Source organism: Pseudochaenichthys georgianus, chromosome 11, assembly GCF_902827115.2.
Source record: "Pseudochaenichthys georgianus chromosome 11, fPseGeo1.2, whole genome shotgun sequence".
NCBI lineage: Eukaryota > Metazoa > Chordata > Actinopteri > Perciformes > Channichthyidae > Pseudochaenichthys > Pseudochaenichthys georgianus.
This window is the reverse complement of record NC_047513.1, coordinates 6978688-7000728: the sequence shown is the minus strand read 5'-3', so window position 1 is coordinate 7000728 and position 22041 is coordinate 6978688. Positions and strand designations below refer to the sequence as shown.

The following is a 22041-nucleotide window of genomic DNA, read 5'->3' as shown; positions in this document are numbered from 1 at the left end:
CCAATATAATAATACTTCTGAAAGGATGTCTGTGGACTTTACATGGCTCTTCTAACAACTATTGGTCTATTTGTGTTTTTCTTCTTCAGAGATGGGAGGATGCTCTTCGACTATCTTTCAGAGAAACACAACGTAAATTCTGAAATGTTAAATGTTGTATTCATTTCGTTTGATAAAAGGTGCCCTGCATTTACATATTTGTAGGTGGGTTGCACAATGTGCTTTTGTTTCCATAACAACCAGCTGCCACGTGAGCCAGCAGGGCTGTTTTTCTAGTCTCAAAATCTTAAAACACCAATGTCCTCATTATAAACTTCTTCTTGCAACTTTTCTACCAATGCTTTGTTTATTTTATATTTGTGTTATATAATCTACACATACACTACACAGGATGTGCAAATAATGTTAGGTCTGCAACTATTGACTATTTTCATATCAATTTGGTCCATAAAATATAATGGAAAAGTCCCCCTCTATTTTGAAAAATTCCAACATCAAATGTATTCCTTTTGTCAAATACCTACATATGTTCTCTGTGATGATATAAAAGGAAGGAAAACAGAGAATCTCAATATTTAAGAGTCGGCTAACATTTTTGCATTACATTTTTATTTTCTTCTGTAATTCATGCTCTTCATCATTTGCCCTGCCAGAAAATCGGACTTGTGAAAATGAACAGGCTTTGTTTTGGCTAAAAGCATGAAAGATTCAGACACTTTCCCCAATCAGCCACAATCTGTCAGCCTTACAGCCTCTCATTTTGATTTTCTCTGAAGGAAATAAAAAGGAGCTAGCAGTTTGAAGGACAGTGCTGTGACTTCACTCCAAGGCCAAAGACTGTTCACTCATGTCAGCTTTAATATCTTGCCATACCTCTTATCTTTGGAAGCTATATTGCAGGTAGTAACCGTTTGATCAAATCCAAACTTTACCTCCGTATAATTAGTTGTGGGTTAAATGTCCCTTGTTTCTCTTCTCTTAGTTCCGACAAGAATACTTGGACACACTGTACAGGTACGCCACATTCCAGTACGAGTGTGGGAACTACTCCGGAGCTGCAGAGTACCTCTACTTATTCCGTGTCCTGGTAAGAATAACTACCCAAAAATAAAAACATGTTTTTATAAGCCAAGATGGATATAATCGTTTTTCATCTATTTTGTATTATTATTTCCAAAATACAGCTCAGTCTGGTTTGAACATTCTGAATGTGTTCCTCTGAGCTCAGGTGCCCTCCACAGACAGGAACGCTCTGAGCTCTCTGTGGGGGAAGCTGGCCTCTGAGATCCTGATGCAGAACTGGGAAGCAGCCATGGAGGATCTGACTCGACTGAGGGAGACTATCGATAATAATGTGAGGGAGTAATACTAGGTAACCTAACTATGGATTACATTAGCAATATAGACATGGACCAAGCAGCACATAGCCACAGGGATTGATAGGGGCCCCTTTTTAATTTCAAGATTTTAATTTTTTGTTTGTTTTACGGCCTCATTATATGTTTACATGACAGACGTTATTACTGTGTCGCTGAATAAATAAAAAATTATCCAAAATGTTATCAATAGCTATGCATTTAGCTAATTTTGCTGAGACAATATTGCAACGTGTTTCTTATCAAATAGAGTGGTTAAATATAGTTCTAAAACAAGCCAGCCTTTTACGTGTATTTGTGTTTGACTTAGGCATTGTGATAAAAATGCTTATAATGTCAGGACAAATAAATTGAATTCACATTTTGAAAAAATTCTAAGATATTCTGCATTTTACATTTCTTCTATCTGACTCCAACGTAGGCTTTTTCATTTGGCAGGAACTGTATTGAAAGGTCTGAATTGTATTGTTGTTGCTGTACACACACATCCTGATACTGTGTCCCTCTCCCCTCAGTCGGTGAGCTCTCCTCTGCAGTCCCTGCAGCAGAGGACCTGGCTCATCCACTGGTCCATCTTCGTGTTCTTCAACCATCCCAAAGGCAGGGACAACATCGTCGAGCTCTTCCTCTACCAGCCTCAGTGAGTCTCTGGGTTCTTAATGTAGCAGAGAACAGTCAACGTGAACAAACAATACAAGGCATATGATGCTGTCATCCAGACTCTAGATCAGGGGTGTCCGAACCTTTCTCACAGAGGGCAACATACAGAAAAATATGCAAAGGGCTGGGCCAATCACTAGAGGTATATTGCCTCATAAGTTCAGATATAAGTTAGAAAAATCAATCAAATGGAGGTAAATGAGGCCTTAAAACAGAAGCCTCAGATTGATTATAATAAGGAGAAATAGAAAGGGTGTATTTCACATTACATTTGTCTCAGTGGTCTTCACAGTGTGTACAGAATATCAGTATGACAATACGACACCCTCTGTCCTTAGACCCTCACATCGTACAAGGAAAAACTTCCGAAGAAAACCCAGTTTAAAGGGAAAAATGGGAGAAACCTCGGGGAGAGCAACAGAGGAGGGATCCCTCTCCCAGGACGGACAGACGTGCAATAGATGCCGTGTGTAAATCGAAGAGATAATACATTTCACAGCATATAGACCGAATGTTAGGAAATGCATGTGTCTGTAATAAGAAGATGAATCCACGAGGATGTCCATAATCCGGTGGGAGCCATCAGGGAAGTAGTGTGATTTCAAGCTTGTTATGTAAATAAGTCATTGGGCTTTTTGCTTATCAACTAAGTTATGTTAGAACATTTTTCCAAATGTAATTGACTGAATTTATTTGAAAAGTGGTCTTATTAACGCATGAATACTATTGTGTAATATATTTGTACATTTATATTTAAGAAGTACAATATAACACAAGCACAAGTTTCATTTGTGCGCCATGCTCCATTATACTTTTAGAATTTGCTGAATGTGCTGCATTTGGCCCACGGGCCGTAGTTTGGACACCCCTGCTCTAGAGTTGAACAAAAAAGCTTGAAGATTCATCTATTCCGTTTACAAATCTATATCAACATAACAATGGGTGCAGCTTTTTCTTGTTTTGCAAGTCGATTCATCCTGATCAAAATGCAGAGTTGCCGAAAAAGATTAGGCTACACAAATTGTATTTCTATTCCTTTATTTGAAGAATTTGAATCCCCTGGTGGCTTTGTCGCATTGTTTCAGACTTGTGTCATGCATTTAATATAAAAATTGTAATAAGTAAAACAAATTAATCAACATTTATTTGCTGTCAAAAAAGCGAATCTGTTGTGCTCTGCTGCAAGCTGTTCACAAAGAAAGCCACCTGTATTAAGTGGGCGGTCTTGCAGTAACCTAACAGCACTATCATTTACTTTATACAAACACAACTACAAAAACATCTATTTAGCTCAAACGCTTTTTTTGTTCATTCCACTTGATTACATTTAAATGTAGCCGTGGAGTACAGTCCTACTCACCTTTTTAGAAACAACACAAGGTATGAATACAGGTTTGATGGATCTGTCATCCACGCTTTATTCTTAATCACGCTCCAGAATGTCATGACTTGTTTTGAAAAGTCCTTTTGAGCTTGAAGGCCACCCTGCTGTTGTATTGTCAAAAAGAATGTGATTCATAATAGGTTGCTGCTACTAAAGTGTTCAGGTGTCAAATGTTCTACCCAGTACTTTGCAGCATGAATCAGAGCTTTCTCTGCACAGCTTGCCGTTTTCTTTCCGAGTGAAATGATGATGCTTTCACCTTGTTGTTGTGATGGCAGCTAATGCTGGTGCCACTGTGTGCCTTTGTGTTCTGCAGGTATCTGAATGCCATCCAGACAATGTGCCCACACATCCTGCGGTACCTTACTACGGCTGTCATCACCACCAAAGACGTGCGGAAGCGCAGACAAGTGCTCAAGGACTTGGTGAAAGTCATTCAACAGGTAAGATCAAAACCTCTCAGCGGGACTATTTTTTTATTTTAAATCTAACATGGCTCAAGGATTCAGGGCTTATGAGTTGTGCTTTTATCCCCCGTCTCGCAGGAGTCGTACACGTACAAGGACCCAATCACGGAGTTTGTGGAGTGTCTCTACGTCAACTTCCACTTTGACAGCGCCCAGAAGAAGCTGAGGGAGTGCGAGTCGGTAAGGATGGCTTTCTAAAGTTTGCCAGTGTGTGTTTGTCACAGTGCAAGGGCCATCAAAGTGAGCTGTCTCCTGGGACATGAAGCTTCCCTTAGCTATCGTGCTCTCATCTCAGTCCCAGGCATTTCACTCCGCAGCCATTCAGCCTCTGCAAATCCATGTCTGGCCTCAGGGGCGGACTGGGACTACAAATCAGCACGGGACTCTCGACCGGCCCATTTCGGTAGCGCCGGCCCACCGCAGATTTGTATTATCACTGGCCCCACCATTGTAACCTCTGGCCCGGAGCATTCGTCCAAAAAAAAAAATCGACTAATAATGAAGAAAATGAACACATTTGTTGCCATAGTAATGTATGCACTAACTACATTACTAGCCTACTTGTACTACAACATTTTAATCATCAGTTCTCATTTTCCTCAATTGTTCATATTTGGTTTATTAAAATAATGATATTGTGGTCATTGTTAAAAAATGTCTGCTATTATGAGTATTATTATTTGTATAATGCACTTTCTGCCTTCCTGTCACAGGAGTTAGACATGTAATGGCTATAGATTAGATTAGAACCTTCATTATCCTAAACTGCTGGGACATTTCGCCAATACCTTTATACTGTCTACTCTTCACTTACTTGTCAGCATAGGTCAGCATTGATGCACAGAGCCGACAGAAGACCTTGTTTATACTGCATCATATTGAGAGGTGCAGCCAGTGACGCGTCCTGAAACCAGGAAGTAAGCTGCTGGTTCCCTCGACAGAAAGCAATGGAATTTCTCCACAGGGTTTTGGAAAATAGCTGGAAATCAGGTCTGTGGAAACAAACCTGTTTGATAAATGCACGTTTTGTTCAGCCGGATAATCTCCACATGTCTACCCTACTTTTATAATGTTCTAATCCTAAATCTAATGATAGATTATAAAGGGTTTTAGGACGCGTCACTGCACCACTAGAAGCCAACTCCATCGATCAAGCTGAAACTTTCTCTCCCTCTTCTCCTCATACTCCCTCTCACTCTCCTTTAACTCCTCCGGTGACTTTCTTTTATTTGAAGATTGTTTTTTGCCCGGCGCTTGGCCGGTTACCGCTGGAGTTAAAAACATTTGGCGAATGGTTAGGTGGCGATAGTCTGTAGTGAAGGAGCGCCCTCCCGCTCACGGGAGCCTGCTCGCGCTGCGCTCCGCAGCAAACAGCTGTTTGCTTTCCCCCCAACAACGACAACCGACTCACGGAACGCTATGTTGTGGCGTTTATAAACGAAACTATTTAACTAAATTGCTAGTCAAAATACTGATACCACAGGACCATTTTTTTAAAGCAATATTTTTAGTGGCCCGAGCGGGCAAGTGGAAAGTACGTCATGCTGCCCGGGGTGTCTAAATAGTGCTTCCGGGCCAGCGGGCCATTTAATGTCGAGCCCTGCCGGTTACCGGGCGGCCCACATCGTCCGACCGGCCCACTTCAGTACCGGCCCATCGGGATTCGTCCCGAACGTCCCGATGGCCAGTCCGCCCCTGCTGGCCTGATTTGCCGGCTCTTGCTTTTATTCAGTTTTATTTTCAAAGCGGAACAGCTGTCAGATTTGGGGCTCGGTTTAGGAACCCCTCGGTGCACTTTTTAAATTGTGTTCGGGACCACTTTGCGTATCCTCGCAGCACTCTCATCAATTGGCTTTAACCCCTCCTGATAAATGGCCTCAACACTCCTGCCAGATACAGAGTGTGAGCGCAGTGATGGAAAGAAGACAGTTCATTAAGATAGTCTGTTGTCATGGATTCTGATGCCTTTTTATAGTCAGGGGTATTTCAATGTTTTTGTCCATTGCTTTGCTCTTGAGATTAACATTGGGATTGCTGTCCAAGCATCACATGATGTTTTTGATTTGCTTTCTGGGCTTTTTTTTTAGCATGAAGGTCTTTTGTTGTGGCGAGATAACTTTTTGGTGCAAAATATTAATGTCAAAAGTTTAGTGGTAGAACGTATTTTCACTCAAGTTCTTTATATACAGTAGGTAGAATTGGGAGGTACTTGTACTTAACACTAGAACCGCCAACGGGTCAATTTGATCCCTGTGCGATCAAAACTCACTGTTCTGCATGATAAATAAAATCCAATCCAATCCACTTTATTTATATAGCACAGTTTAAAAACAGAGGGTTTGCCAAAGTGCTTCACAATGAACATAACATTATAATAAAATATAATATTACACGAATAGATAAAAAAAACAGACAGTGAAAGCATACAAATAGGTATGACATAGCTCAGACTGACTGGTAAGCGAGGGAAAATAGGTGGGTTTTTAGGCGGGACTTAAAAGCTTCAAGAGTGGGCGACAATTTAACATGAGGGGGCAGGTCGTTCCAGAGCCTGGGGGCTACCGATGACTTTGTAACTTGAAAATCAATAGTGGGTACATTTGACACGTTGGCGGTTTTATGTATACAGCGACCTCTGGCGGTACTAGTGTTAAAGAGGCTCTCGTATGCTTTCTGTGGTTCTCTCCCTGTAGTGGGTTCTATAGGTTTGTGTGCATGTAAATGGTCTGCAAAAGCTGAAATCCCAAAGTCCCCTCCAGAGGGAGTTTCTCCCCCACACACACACGTAACACTAACACTGCTATTGGCTAGCGGTCCAACATGTTATACATGGCTAGAGGCGGGACATCTCTAAGCGGTTGACCAATCACAACAGAGCCGGCCAGCTAACCAATCAGAGCAGACTGGGCTCTGGTTTCAGACAGAGGTGCTGCAGCACAGTATGAGAAACATAAAGAGCTTTCTGAACATTAGAGCATGGAGACATGTCAGAGGAGAGACACTACGGACTCAAATGAAGCTGAAAATGAGCAAAATATGTCATATTTAATACAAAATCAACTAATGAATCATGTTGAAATATTATGGAATCAGAAACTTGGAAATATAAAAAGCCGTTAAAGTTAGCAATACCTTTACCAGCTGCACATTTATTTTTTTACATTAATGGATCACTAATAATAATCAGACGTGATATAAGATATTTCATTCAGAGAATGGCAATTCTGGATAATGAGCACTTTCAATGTTTGTACTATAAGTATATTTTGATGCTAGTACTATTGTACTTTTACTTACATTTTGAATGCAGGAATTTTACTTGTAGCAGATAGTCTAGTGGGTAGAAGGGGGTATCATGCACCCCCCTGAAATATACTTTTAATCAGATTTTCTAGATTGAAAAAATGGTGTAGAAAACGATTAGCTATGTTAAAAAGTTGAAAAATTGTCCCACGTATATTTTTTTCCCAAATTAGTGTTTATTTACCCTAAAAATCGAGTTTCACTCTTTTTACACCTTTCACTATATCTCAGCCATTATTGCAGATAACTGAACTAATAAGGTATCCAGATCCATGTTTTGAGGGTCAAGGAACACAATAAAACTATTCTTAAAGTGATCACATGTGTCTGTGGCATGCTATTATGCTAATTAGTGCCGCCATTACAATAAAATAGCATTTTAGTCTTGTACCAAGAACGATGTATTTTGCACCGACAGAGAAATATTCTTATAATCAGTGTTTCCTAAGTGGAAAAAGTATGTAGAAAATGATGAGCTATGTTAAAATGTTGTCTGGATGTCCCACATGTATTTTTTATGCAAATTAGTGTCACAATTGCCAACAACGGAATGTTCACACTTTTCACTCTATCTCAGCCATTATTGCAGATACATGAACAAATAATGTGTCTAGACCCATGTTTTGATGGTCAAAGATCACAATAAAACTATTCCCAAAGTGATCAGATGTATCTGTGGCGTGCTATGCAAATTTAGAGACGCCAATATTGCAGTACAGTAAGTGAACACATAGGGTGTCCAGACAGATGCTGTGTATTTAACCAATATTTATTTGTTTTGTACTAGCCTACAGCAAGGGTCAAACATCATAATATAAGTATTGATGTGACTACTCTTTCCCATTCCAGATAAGCAGTCAAGGTTTGGCTCTCCACTATCTGATTAATACTCAATTTGAATCATCGTTTCAATGCTATCATCAGAGTCAAATTCCTCTTCCTCTTCGTCTTCCTGTTCACGCTCTGTCGTGTCCAGGAGATCAAGCAGGGAGGTTGGCAGGACAGGACCACAGGACCACCGGTCTCAACACTCCATCAGTCCTCATCCATCCCTGCTCCTCATCATAGGGGTTTGGTTTTTCTAATTGGTTCATCAGTCCACTGAAGACTCACGACTCTCTCCATATATCAGACAGGTGAATTGCTCCAACTGCTTCAGCACCTCAGGTTTGACATTCCAGTTGTCGCCGAGTTGACTGAACGCCCTGTGAAACTTCGGGTTCTTCTCCAGCTTTTTCAAGGGCCCCACCTTCCCCTTCCCTTTGAAGGCACTGGTGCAGTCTTCTCCGCTGAACACATGGAATCCAAGAAGTGTGGCACAGTAGTCTTCTCCCAGGGATTCTGCGAGCTCAGAGAGGTTGAGAAGTTGTCTATGTTTCCCTGACCCCGTATCCAGGTATATAGTCAGCCTGATGGCATGAGCGTGGTAAAGAAGAATCACAAAGATATCTGTGTCAGGTGTTCAGACTACAGCATTCTTGTACCCAGGGGCAGCAGCATGATGAAGGTAGAGTACCACCCTTGTATCAGTCTCTTCCTGGTTGCTGTAGATAGTGGGGAGCTCACGTACCTCAACCTGATACACAATGGGACATTGCACTTTGATCAACAATGACAGAGACACAAATCACAGATAATCACTTGGAGTATAATTAAACCATCAATCACTTTTAATATGGGCTTTCAATTTACCTTGCCATTTGAGGAGAGAAGTTGATGGGCTCTCCCTTCCACGACCAGCCCTGTCATTTCTGTTCTCTCCAGCCTCGAAGCTGCCTGTTGATCACTCCATACTCGCAGCAGGAGCTGGCAGAGTTGCTTTTTGTTGTCATCATTTGTGAGAAACATCTTGAAGTCTCAAGCTCCTGACAGTCACACAGAGTAGAATGTCTGACACTGCATGGCACAGTTATTGCCCAATGGAGAATACCAGGCGCTTCATCTTTTCATTCGTCTCCATGTCTTCCTTGCCAGCCATAACCATGCTGAGAAACCGGACGAGGTCAGAGGGAGAATGGAAGTTACCAAAACACATTCTACTCTGTGTGACTGTCAGGCACTTGTTCAGAAGCAAGCAGCTCACCACAATATTACACAGGCACTACTGAGAGCTATGGATTTGGTTTGGAGTTGGAAACTGCCCTGGCAAAGGTCCTGGACAAAGTCTCATCCTATCGGACACCCGCAATTGTGATAGGAGATTGAAACATGGTATTCCACTGTGAGTGGGACAATTTGAATAAAACCACGCCCAGTGTGCACGGCAGCAACATTGTCAACAGTGCTGGGGGAATCATGGTCCAGGTGGTCAAGCCTGGGTTTGAGAGCAACAAGGTCCGAATGCTACCCGTCATCGACAAGTCGCAACAGCGTAGCCTGAAAGTCAACACACCAGAAACACTCCCACCCTTGTATTTCACTCGCGCCGACCCAAAGTTTAATGACGGCTCATCATTCACACCGCCAGCAGAGAATGACACAGTCTATGCAACTGAGATGCAAGTGTACTACAGCTGGCTCTTTATCAGGCACATAGGAAGCAATGGACAGCAGCCTGTGCCTGGACTTGGGGGCTTCACCTCTGCAACTGGTACTCCTCCACTCAGAAAACCAACAGTGGACTACTTCACGGCACGCTCATCCATCAACCAATCACTGACAATACAGTTGTTCGTGAGCTACTGAAGCGTTATGAGCTAGCCACTGATCAGGTGGATCAGAGGTGGGTCCTGAATACATTTGATCTTGGTGTCTGTATGAAAGCCCTACCCATCATCTGGTGTTGGCCAGATACATTTGTCCGTCATGTGGTTATGATTGGACCCTTTCTTTACATTCTGGCGGACACCACCCCAAAGGATCTGCCATACCCTAAGGATGCCCTGTTCATCCAGGATGGCATGGCTCTGCTCCATGTCCTCACCAACCTTCCTCCAACCTGTGGGGAGATATGCCTACAATTGCTTGATCAGATGATGGCCAAAAAGCACTTTTTGTTCTCGACTGACAGTTGCCATCCAGGATCTATCAAAGCACAGGAGAGCTTGAGACGTGGCAGTTCAGAGAAGATCATTTTGGCTGGACCAGCAACCAGGAAGCCATATGACTTCAAGATGTTTCTCACAAATGATGACAACAAAAAGCAACTCTGCCAGCTCCTGCTGCGAGTATGGAGTGATCAACAGGCAGCTTCAAGGCTGGAGAGAATAGAAATGACAGGGCTGGTCGTGGAAGGGAGAGCCCGTCAACTTCTCTCCTCAAATGGCAAGGTAAATTGAAAGCCCATATTAAAAGTGATTGATGGTTTAATTATACTCCAAGTGATTATCTGTGATTTGTGTCTAGTCTCTGTCATTGTTGATCAAAGTGCAATGTCTCATTGTGTATCAGGTTGAGGTACGTGAGCTCCCCACTATCTACAGCAACCAGGAAGAGACTGATACAAGGGTGGTACTCTACCTTCATCATGCTGCTGCCCCTGGGTACAAGAATGCTGTAGTCTGAACACCTGACACAGATATCTTTGATTCTTCTTTACCACGCTCATGCCATACTATATACCTGGATACGGGGTCAGGGAGACATAGACAACTTCTCAACCTCTCTGAGCTCGCAGAATCCCTGGGAGAAGACTACTGTGCCACACTTCTTGGATTCCATGTGTTCAGCGGAGAAGACTGCCCCAGTGCCTTCAAAGGGAAGGGGAAGGTGGGGCCCTTGAAAAAGCTGGAGAAGAACCCGAAGTTTCACAGGGCGTTCAGTCAACTCGGCGACAACTGGAATGTCAAGCCTGAGGTGCTGAAGCAGTTGGAGCAATTCACCTGTCTGATATATGGAGAGAGTCGTGAGTCTTCAGTGGACGTAGTCCGTGCCAAGTTGCTGCGCAAAATGGTGGGGCAGGACGATAAACTCACTGCCAAGTCTAAGGTTGACCTGGCTCGCCTTCCTCCATGCTATGATGCTCTGAAGCCGCACGTCCAACGTGTGAACCATCGCGTCGCTCTATACAAGCGAGCTGATGAACCAATTAGAAAAACCAAACCCCTATGATGAGGAGCAGGGATGGATGAGGACTGATGGAGTGTTGAGACCGGTGGTCCTGTGGTCCTGTCCTGCCAACCTCCCTGCTTGATCTCCTGGACACGACAGAGCGTGAACAGGAAGACGAAGAGGAAGAGGAATTTGACTCTGATGATAGCATTGAAAACGATGATTCAAATTGAGTATTAATCAGATAGTGGAGAGCCAAACATTGACTGCTTATCTGGAATGGGAAAGAGTAGTCACATCAATACTTATATTATGATGTTTGACCCTTGCTGTAGGCTAGTACAAAACAAATAAATATTGGTTAAATACACAGCATCTGTCTGGACACCCTATGTGTTCACTTACTGTACTGCAATACAATATTGGCGTCTCTAAATTTGCATAGCACGCCACAGATACATCTGATCACTTTGGGAATAGTTTTATTGTGATCTTTGACCATCAAAACATGGGTCTAGACACATTATTTGTCCATGTATCTGCAATAATGGCTGAGAGAGTGAAAAGTGTGAACATTCCGTTGTTGGCAATTGTGACACTAATTTGCATAAAAAATACATGTGGGACATCCAGACAACATTTTAACACAGCTCATCATTTTCTACATACTTTTTCCACTTAGGAAACACTGATTATAAGAATATTTCTCTGTCGGTGCAAAATACATCGTTCTTGGTACAAGACTAAAATGCTATTTTATTGTAATGGCGGCACTAATTAGCATAATAGCATGCCACAGACACATGTGATCACTTTAAGAATAGTTTTATTGTGTTCCTTGACCCTCAAAACATGGATCTGGATACCTTATTTGTTCAGTTATCTGCAATAATGGCTGAGATATAGTGAAAGGTGTAAAAAGAGTGAAACTCGATTTTTAGGGTAAATAAACACTAATTTGGGAAAAAAATATACGTGGGACAATTTTTCAACTTTTTAACATAGCTAATCGTTTTCTACACCATTTTTTCAATCTAGAAAATCTGATTAAAAGTATATTTCAGGGGGGTGCATGATACCCCCTTCTCCCCACCCAACTAAGAGTATTTCTACAAAAGTATCCTAAGAACCTTCCATCTCTGCAGAGGTGGCCCTGATTTGTCTCTATCACAAGAGAATAATAAATTGGATATTAACGGCCGACCCTGGCTCTATAGTTTGTGTAGAATAATTGGATTTGTCTCACAAGAACTAACTCCTCGTGAAATGAAGGTGCCACACCTCCTTTCAAAATCCCAGACACTAATATATTGAGAGATTAAAGCTTTACTAGAGATCTGCGGTGGCCAAACATCCTATTTGATGTTTCTGTGATCATCGCTTGAACCCACAGATAGACGTCACTCCATCACCTCCTACAGAGCTCAGGCCTGGGGATCGCGTCATGATTCATGTGATGGAGTAATATGTTGACATGCTGTTGTGTAACATCCAAACACATTTGTTTAAATAAAACATGCCTTGCATCATACAATAGTAACAATACATATAAACCTGTGAGCATTAGCATTGTTCTCAGCATTGGTGAATGATCTGTCCTTCACCGCACAGGAAGCTCCTATAGATCAGATAGCCTCAGGAGACCTGGGAGCAGCAGTGATGCATTCTTTTTAATGAGCAATAGTAGATCTTCTGTTTTTAATGATGTGACCTACAGCCTGTGTAACCACACATTATATATATATATATATATATATATATTTCATTTCTGGAATTGATATTTCCTCAGGTTTATATTTAGCAGCTATTTCAAATGTTGTCTTTTAAATGAAAGGTTTTAGTCCACACAAAATGCTTCGGAGACATGAAGCCAAAATAATCAATCAAAACAGAGCTAACCCCCCCAGTCCCCAGTAGCCATCAATGATGAGGTTGGAGGCAGGGGAGGATGAGGTTTACAATATAATTTTAAAACAAATTAAAAAAGGTGGGTCTTGAGCAGAGTTGGGTGTAACGCGTTACTGTAATAATATTACTTTTGTCGGTGACGGAGTAGTGTAACGCGCTACTTTTATAATTCAGTAATCACACTACAGTTACTAACATTGCCCCGACACGCGTTACTTCGTTACTTTCTAAAATCAGTCATAATCAAACCTCAACAAACACCTGCAAAGAACACATGCTAAGGTGAAGCTAACGCACATAGCTGTTGTTTATTTATATCACACACATGTAGTTCTTCTTCTCTGTTTTCCGGTTGTTGCCTGTTTTGAATGACGAATACACACTACCGCCGCCTGCTGGTAAGGAGAGTTATTGCCACTCACGCATGCGGAGTTCGTACGTGCTCGGCTGAAGTCTTTGCGGTGTCTGGTTTCAGTGCAACACATGGCCAACACGCAGGAGAACACGCCGACGCAACATTTGAAACTTTAGCAGTCTGCATGATCTGCCTGCAGGGAGGGGCGGGCCGGCCCTGCGAGTAAAGTAACGAGTTACTTTATGTAGAGAGTAACGAAGTAGTGTAATATATTACTTTTTTTAATGTAATATGTAATATATTACTTTTTTTTAGTAACGACCCCATCTCTGGTCTTGAGTTTGCTCTTCATAACATTAAAGGTGGGGTAGGTAAGTTTCAGAAACCGGCTCGAGATACACTTTTTGTTATATTCCATGGAATGCTCTTAACATCCCGATAGCAATGAATATCTTAAGTGCTTTGACAAAAAATCCATACAAAAATGTCATCTGTGGCTAATCGGATTGGATGGCCTACCTGCCTGTCAGCCTTCCATCGGGGCACAAACTTATCTCGTGCCCTCATTGGTCATGTGCGCGTTCGTGTGTGTTGGAGGAGGGGCTCTGTGAGGAAGTGGCAGATTTTCTCCGGTTGTGTATTTTCAAATTCTAGCGATCTCGAGCCGGTTTCTCAAATTTACCTACCCCACCTTTAATCCAATTTTAGATGAATCATAATATGTTGGTTAACTTTCTTCATTTTGTCAGTTTTGTGTCAAATTCCCATTTTCGGTCATCAAATGATTTCGATTATTTCCAAAATGTGTGTCAATCTAGTCTTGCTCAAACAATCATTTTGTTATTTCAGTCAAGGTTATTTCAAGATTTTATTTGATCATAATTCTCTGATGAAAAACACGGTTTGAATGATTAGGAATGCAGCTTTGATCAGAGTCCTCTTGACTGTGCATCAGTGATGCCCAGCTGGCTTGCAATCATGCAAAATATGCTTTAATCAAGAAGCCCAAACCTGACTTTAACCACAAATGTTAAACATTATAACAGCACAATTGTCCCTGTGAAGTTCTCAAACATATTATGTTATTGTTCCGTAACTTGGTCAACGCTGCTTTCTACCAAAGGTCTACATTATCCAAACCAGATACAAAAGCGTACATTGTGAGGTCTGATAGTTTGGAACAGGACATTTTAATGTATGGGTAGATACAAAAAACAGCCAGACCACAGGAACAATTTCCGGCCAATCATATGTGGTCACCGTGTGGTGCTATTATGTGCTTATAGTATACTTCTCATTCCAGTTAAACATAGATATGGTTTAAAATGATAGCTTCACACACATCATATCCAAACAATGAAAAATGTGCTGGCAGAAAAACTCAAAGACATTTCCAGATGTTTTTCCTACTTTCAATATGTGAATGCTCAGTATTGTGTTTAAAGTGATGGTTTCTTACAGTGGATTCTTTCCGCTCAGATTCTTGCGAATGACTTCTTCCTGGTTGCTTGCCTCGAGGATTTCATAGAGAATGCCCGCCTCTTCATCTTTGAGACCTTTTGTAGGATTCATCAGTGAATCAGCATTCGTAGTCTTTGAACTTGTCAAACACGGCGTGTGCAGTGCCTTATTTATTAGTCAAAGCCCAGCAACAGAAACTCTCATATACCCAAATGATTGATGTTCTGCAGCGCTCCCAAATTGTAGTGGTTTTTCATCCTAGTTCCTTTTGAAGTGTTATCAACAGTAAAGAGAATTTTGAAGACTTTAATGGATATTTACTGAACTGAAAGGCCTCCTCCTCTTCTCTCTCCACTCAGCATGCTGGCAGACAAGCTCAACATGACGCCGGAGGAGGCGGAGAAGTGGATCGTCAACCTCATCCGTAATGCCAGACTCGACGCCTAGATCGACTCCAAACTGGTGAGGCTCTGCTCTCCCTGATCCACATCCAGCCAGATATCCTTCAACTCGCCCAGCATAGCATAAACAACCCTGTACAGAACGGTGCAGGCAAGTGTGATGTTATTATGTTTGACAGTTAGCATCACAAGTGCTCCCTGGACAGAAAGCATTAGGACGTTCCCATTTGATTTTGGACTGAAATAAATACGGTCTCTGGTGAACACACGTTTATGATACTGACACTTGTTGTCAGCAGGACCCTTTCAACACATTAACACCACTTTTATTTGATTGTTCCACAACCGCAAAGCTCAAGGCGGCTGGCTAATGTTCGGCCTGATGACTCTTCTCATTTAGGCCCTGTGTCCGCAAAGCTCCTTTTTTCTGACAGAAAGTAGCTGAAGAGTTTCCTCCCAGCGCTTCCTTCATTGTTTCTATGACAACTACATCTTCATATGCAGCTGCTATCACTCTCACTCGTCGAGTGAGGAGGCATTCTGTGTGTCTGTGGAGATAAAAGGATAACGCTCACCGGTTACAACATCCAGTGTCCAGCTGATATGCTCCAACAAATCAACTTCTTGGTCTTCACTATGACAGTGAATCAACCTTCTCCACCATTTACTACAGTGAGGTCAACGACGCCTTTTGGGACATTTGAAATATTTTCAAATCAAAGCGGCTGCACAAAAAAAGGTGGAGCAGTCGGGGAAAAGATGCTGGGAGGTGATGGCATGTTCTTATTAGAGTCACTTGTTAGCAAAAGCCGACACATAGAAGCTTCAGACAATAACAAGTGGGTTACTTCCTGACTTTGAGACGAGGGAACATGCTAACTAACTTCCTGGTTTTAGGACTCATTCCTGCACCACTCTATTATCCACTATGAGATGTAAAACCGTTATGAAAATAGATGTAACTTGCTCTTACAGGACCGAAGGCAGCATCGAGTGCGTTCTTCTGAATATTCATCTGTGAACTTGTTCCCCAGGGTCATGTGGTGATGGGCAACAACGCGGTGTCTCCGTACCAGCAGGTGATCGAGAAGACCAAGAGCCTGTCCTTCCGCAGCCAGATGCTGGCCGTGAACATAGAGAAGAAGGTCGCCCATGGCAACAGGAATGAGGTACACTGAGAACTACACATTTTAAAGAGATGTTAACATGACTACCTTTAGTAGTCAACCGACATAATTGAGAAGGACAATAGAAATCTTTTCAAATTTGTGGGTTACGCCAAATATTCATGACCTTGTAGTCCAATAGTTGCATTGGCGGAATATTCGGTTATGAAACAATAGATCGTTCCTTCCAGGCTAAATGAAGGTATTGAATATACAATCAATTATAGTTTTGCTTGTTTTTTTTGCAGTAAATCATATTCTTAGATACAAATCATCCTTTATAATAAATATATCAAATATTTAAAAATATAAATAAATACACTCTTTAGTGTTTAGGCATTTAGAGTGAGTGCACTAAATATTTGTGTTTGCACTCAATATGAAACATTTGTGTACCTATAATACGATACCTGTCATGTGAATGAAAGCATTCAAGCCTAAAATAACTCAAACAAATACATTAGGAAAATGCTATTATTAATTATTAAATATTTAGTGAAACCAAGCTAGTATTAATTACAAACTGGATTGGTTGAAGCGGCTGCATTAGTCGGCCAATCACATCCTTCATTTAATGAAATAACTCTTTCAGGGATTGGCTGTAAAGAAATGGATGACATGCAGATATGATTTGACTGGGGAGGGTTTGGTTTGAGTCATTTCAGTACCCCTCCCTAACAATCGGTTTACAATCAGCCAATCTTCGTTGAGGGCACCCAAAGTAATGTTGATACACTGGCTGTTACCATTTCAAGGCTAATGTATTTTAAATGTATTTTATACTTTATACTTTATAAAGACACTTGTTCTAAAGTGTTCTTTTTAGATGTTGGCATTTCAAATGTTCCTAATGGTCACCTGTCACTTTCCTCCGTCTTACTGTCCTCTGATGAATCAATATTGTAAACATCCACAGATAACTTCTAAAGTATTTTATTTTGTGTTTTAAAAAATAAATCTTGAGCATTCCTTCTAATGCTTTGGATTTGTTGTTGTGCTTTCTCTCAGACACCAAACTGGGCTGCTCAAGACTCTGGCTTCTCTTGAAATGGAAAGCGGCTTCAAGAGGATGCAGATGGCTCTTGGGGATATCATTTAGGCTTTTTATTGAATTTATTTATTTATTTATCAGCATAGTATTTATCGTTATTTAACTGGCAGCTTAACCTCTGCAGTAAGAAAAAACATTGTGTTCTCATCATTTGAAATTATATCTGGTTTCATTCATGAATGATTTACACTTTGGAAGTAACAAATGTCATAAGTTATCATTAAAACATTTGTGCCTCTTTGAAGAGATTTGTGTCTTCTTTCTTTCTTTTCATTCGACCACTAGATGGCGCATTTGGTTCATTTTTGTTTCCTAAGTTTCCTAAGTCTCCTCTTCCTGAGCCAGAATATCATATTTGTAAACGGGTTAGGGTTAGAAGCGCGAGACATGTTAGGGAAGTAAACAAAGGAGTCCAATGGAGGCGTTTGGGGGGGGGGGGGGGGGGGGGATTGAATCCTTTGCAGACCATTTACATGCACACAAAACTATAGAACAGGAAAGGGACAACCACAAAAAGCATAATAGGAACTTTGACATAAAAAGAACACTTTAACACTTTCTACAAAAAGCCTTGGCGTAGGAGGCGCTAATAATTTGATAATTGAAAAGAAAAGTGCTCTGTATGGAGAGACTAAATCCTAGATGAATGGGCGCTTCATGTTCAAGGCTCCTCTGTTAATGGCAGTACATTGTTTCTGCTCATCCACTTCATGTTTAACCACACCTTGTTTCTGGAAGTTGAATGACACTGCAAAGCCTTCCCCTTTTTGGAATATGGTAAAGCAAATATTAGCCCTGTGTTATGTCCTGTACTTAAGTCTTCAGTACATATTCAAACAGTAACATGCTGCCAGCGTTTATAACAAGTGTATTAATATAGCCCACAGGTGTAGACTCAATGTGTTTGAAAAAGTAAATAGCAAAGACAAGATGGGAAGGTATTTTACAAATGGAAAAAGAGAGAATACAATTGGAATTAAGGAATAATACTGATTTAAAAAAAGTTTGACTTGCTAACCACATACTTAAGACTTCCCAAAAGGCTTGTGAACGTTTTTTTATTCTTTTAAAGACAACTTTTTTTTTATAGAGAGTAATGGGGGTTATTTAAAACCTGTTAAGTTAACTATATATTTGTTATCTTGTGCACACCTTGTAAGTCTGTCTAAGAATATGTTGACCTGTAGGTCCAGGTTTTTGACATATGTATGGACAGAAGCTCCACGAAAACCCCTTTAAAAGGCGAGTCAAGACACAATCATGCATCCGTCATTATTAAAATACTGCTGGCAGCTGTTCAGGTAGAGAGGGGAAAGGGCCCAGGTGCATTTCTGTGACGCCCCTCTGCATTACAACTCCTTCTACACTACAACTTCTGATGTTCAGCAGGGGAGTGGCTGGCGGTTATTCTGCCGCTGTAGCTCCTAACCACTCCTCCCAACTGTTTCCCTTATGCACACACACACAGATACTCTCACTTTTCCAGGACTCCGTAAAACACAACAGACACAAGCTCATACACACACACACACACACACACACACACACACACACACACACACACACACACACACACACATGCTCACACACTCTGAGAGCTGACGTGGGCTGAGCAGGGCTCCTTGTGGAACAGCTGGTATCCATCTGTGGCTGCTGGGCTCTATTTGCTCTCCTTGCTGCTGCTGGAGCACAGTGGCTGCACTGAGGACACACACACACCGGCAACACATCCATTATCTCTGCTGCACACACACTCACAGATCAGACCGTGGACAGCCTTCAGCATGGACGTCCTGACAGCCTGGGCCGCTACTAACCCGGCTGTGGCCCGGCTCCTCTGGGTCCTGGTCCTGGTGCTGGCCACCCTCCTGGTGTGGCTCTTCTTCTTCTGCTGCTACAGCTGGAACCAGAGGTCCTCACCCTCCATGGAGAGGTACCTGGCAGGTAGGTGGGCCCTCAACCCTTCACACACCCCCTTTATGGGTATGTGAGGCCTGATGTACACACTGCTGCTGCATGCTCTTACATTTTTACTTTAATTCAGGCTCGAGCACTGAGTGCAAATGCCTCTTTTCCCTTAAGTGCGGTAATTGTAAACTGTTTCCTTTCCAAGACTCCAGTACTTTCCAGAAATTGCCAGCTCGTGTTGGCTCCGCCTGCATTTTGTGGTCGGAGCAGTTCTCTTTAAATGTTCCTGAACCCATGTGAGAGCATACAATGGGGCTTTCATGCCCTTTATTACAAAAAAACATGTCTATTTTTAGGAAGCCGCTGAGCCCAATCACAGGCATACTTTCCTCTTTGACTATGTTGTACCACACTCCAGATTGTGAGTGATTTTGCAGAATCCTGATAAGAGGCTAGAAAATCTGCTGGAAACGCTGACCTTTGCAGTAATCCATGGCTCATCTCCACTGTTCTAGAGATATGTCTGGGTCACGTTCACCACTTCATGTTAGTAATACTTTGTTGATTTGTTGTGATATTATATTATACTAAAAATGTGTTGATGTTTTTCTTTATACAGTGATGGTTAAGTGCTCCAAATCTAAGGCTCTGGCTAAGGTGAGAAATTGTCTTAAGTGTGACTTTATTCTGTCTTTTTTATTAAAGCTTGCAATGTTTTGCACCAAAACTGTCAACACGCCATGCCATGTTCAATCTGCTTTTATTATTGCAGTAGTGTGTCAGCTTGTAATCCCTCCTTCAGACTGCAGAGGTCCTCATTCACTTACACTTCGCTCAGTTTCATGTGACCAGGCTGATCAAGTCAACTATTTACTATTCAGTGTTATCAACCATTATCCTGTGGTGGTATCACATGATTGTATGGCTCTACCATTGTGCGACACACATTTTAAATGTTCATATATGTCAATCCCACATTGTGTTGTGTCAATTTCAAAGATCCTATTGGAGGTTTCTTCAGCACATACAGTCACTGTCAAAAATGTAAATGTAAACCTAAATGTAGCGATGGAAGAAGTATTCAATTGCTTTACTATGGCTAATAATTTAGTACTGATACGTTTAATACCATGCTGCATCAAAACCGTAAAATATGTACACCAGCCAAAAGTAGGCTACTTAGAATATAACAAATTAAAATACTCAATATGTAGAAGAAACAATTTGTCAGTGTTGTACTATTATATATGATGCTTCTGTAATAATATAACTGCTCCATTAATTTGTATGTTGCATTTGATTTCTGTTTATTTATGGTTGTGCTCAAATTAAATGAAAATGCTCAAGCAACAAACCTACGAAGTGCCTATATGTGTTCTATTTCGTATATGGCTTCGCCCTCTAAGGCTATCGCTATTGGGTAATCCACCTGCGCCCCTGCGCAGCACTGAAACACTTGTAGTCCACGCCCACCCGCCAGGTGGGCCCCACACTCGGGCCTCCTTCCGGTATAAATAGGAAGGGGGCCCGGCAATCTGCTCCCTCTTTTCTTCAGCAACCAGCACAGTACTGAAGCACAGGAAATTTGAATCATGAGCAACAACTGTGTCCGTGATTGTCCCTCATGTAAGACGGGGTATATCATCACGCGGTTCCCTCCTCCGTTGCCACGGCGCTGCCGGCGTTGGGTGGCATCATGCTGGAGCTGCCGGAGATCATCGGCAAGGCGGCAGCCTGCAGAGGTCTCCCCGTTCCCCCAGGACGGGAGAGGGTGGCTCTGGATGACATGGCCGGAGTTTTTTCCCGGGTTCAGATGGGCAGGAGTGACCCGATCACAGTTTCAAATGTGTTTCACAACCAGCTGCCTATGACCTATCGGTTAATAGCCAGCAGGGTTCGTTACAAAAGCCTGCACATTTTAATCTATCGGTTAATAAACTGCAGAGCGCAGTAACTACGCCAGCTGCCTCCAATATGTTGATTAGTAGGCAGCAGGGTTCGCTGCAGAGGCCTGGTGGTTATAACTTTTCGGTTATTAAACCACAGAGCTCGCGGCATTCCTCTGTCCGAGATACGCCACCTACACACGGTCACAATAAGCCCATGAGAGCCGTGGTAACGCCTCAGGTGGACGTCACTGCACACACCTCCACTCATCCCCTGAGCGTGTACGTGCGTCAGGATGAGAGGCGGAGTGAAACGCAGCGTGTGGAGGCCTCCTCACAGCCCTTTCGCTCTAGGCCCACCTTGGGTTGCCTCACGGGCAGCGGTGGCGAGGGCTCTGGCGTGGCTCGTCGTCATGACGACCACAACACATCTCGAGCATGTGCACCCGCTCTCAGAGTGTTTCTCAGAGTGGCAGCGCGTGTGTCTGATGGACAGATGGATTAGCAGGCTGATCAGCAGAGGGTACACCCTGCAGTTCACCTCCCCCCCCCCCACAGTTCAACGGGATAAAGGAGACACGCCTGTCATTCCGAGAACAGTGTATTGCGCTCCAAACAGAGCTACGGGAACTCCTGTTGAAAGAGGCTATTTCCAGGGTTCCCCAAGGGGAAGAAAATCAGGGGTATTACTCCCGCTACTTTCTTATCCCGAAAAAGACGGGGGG

The 22041-nt window shown here is 42.3% G+C and overlaps 1 protein-coding gene across 1 annotated transcript in view; it reads left to right on the top strand.

Annotated features, from left to right (window-relative positions):
* eif3eb (eukaryotic translation initiation factor 3, subunit E, b) overlaps window positions 1–17625 on the top strand; it is a 29159-nt gene extending 11534 nt beyond the window's left edge. Inside the window, 10 exon segments of the mRNA XM_034094990.2 lie at window positions 90–132; window positions 983–1087; window positions 1229–1354; window positions 1892–2016; window positions 3737–3863; window positions 3966–4067; window positions 14923–15020; window positions 15252–15366; window positions 16340–16474; window positions 17480–17625. Of these exon segments, the coding sequence (XP_033950881.2) occupies window positions 90–132; window positions 983–1087; window positions 1229–1354; window positions 1892–2016; window positions 3737–3863; window positions 3966–4067; window positions 14923–15020; window positions 15252–15366; window positions 16340–16474; window positions 17480–17518 (1015 nt within the window). The 3' untranslated portion in view covers window positions 17519–17625.
* The last annotated feature ends 4416 nt before the right edge of the window (window positions 17626–22041 follow it).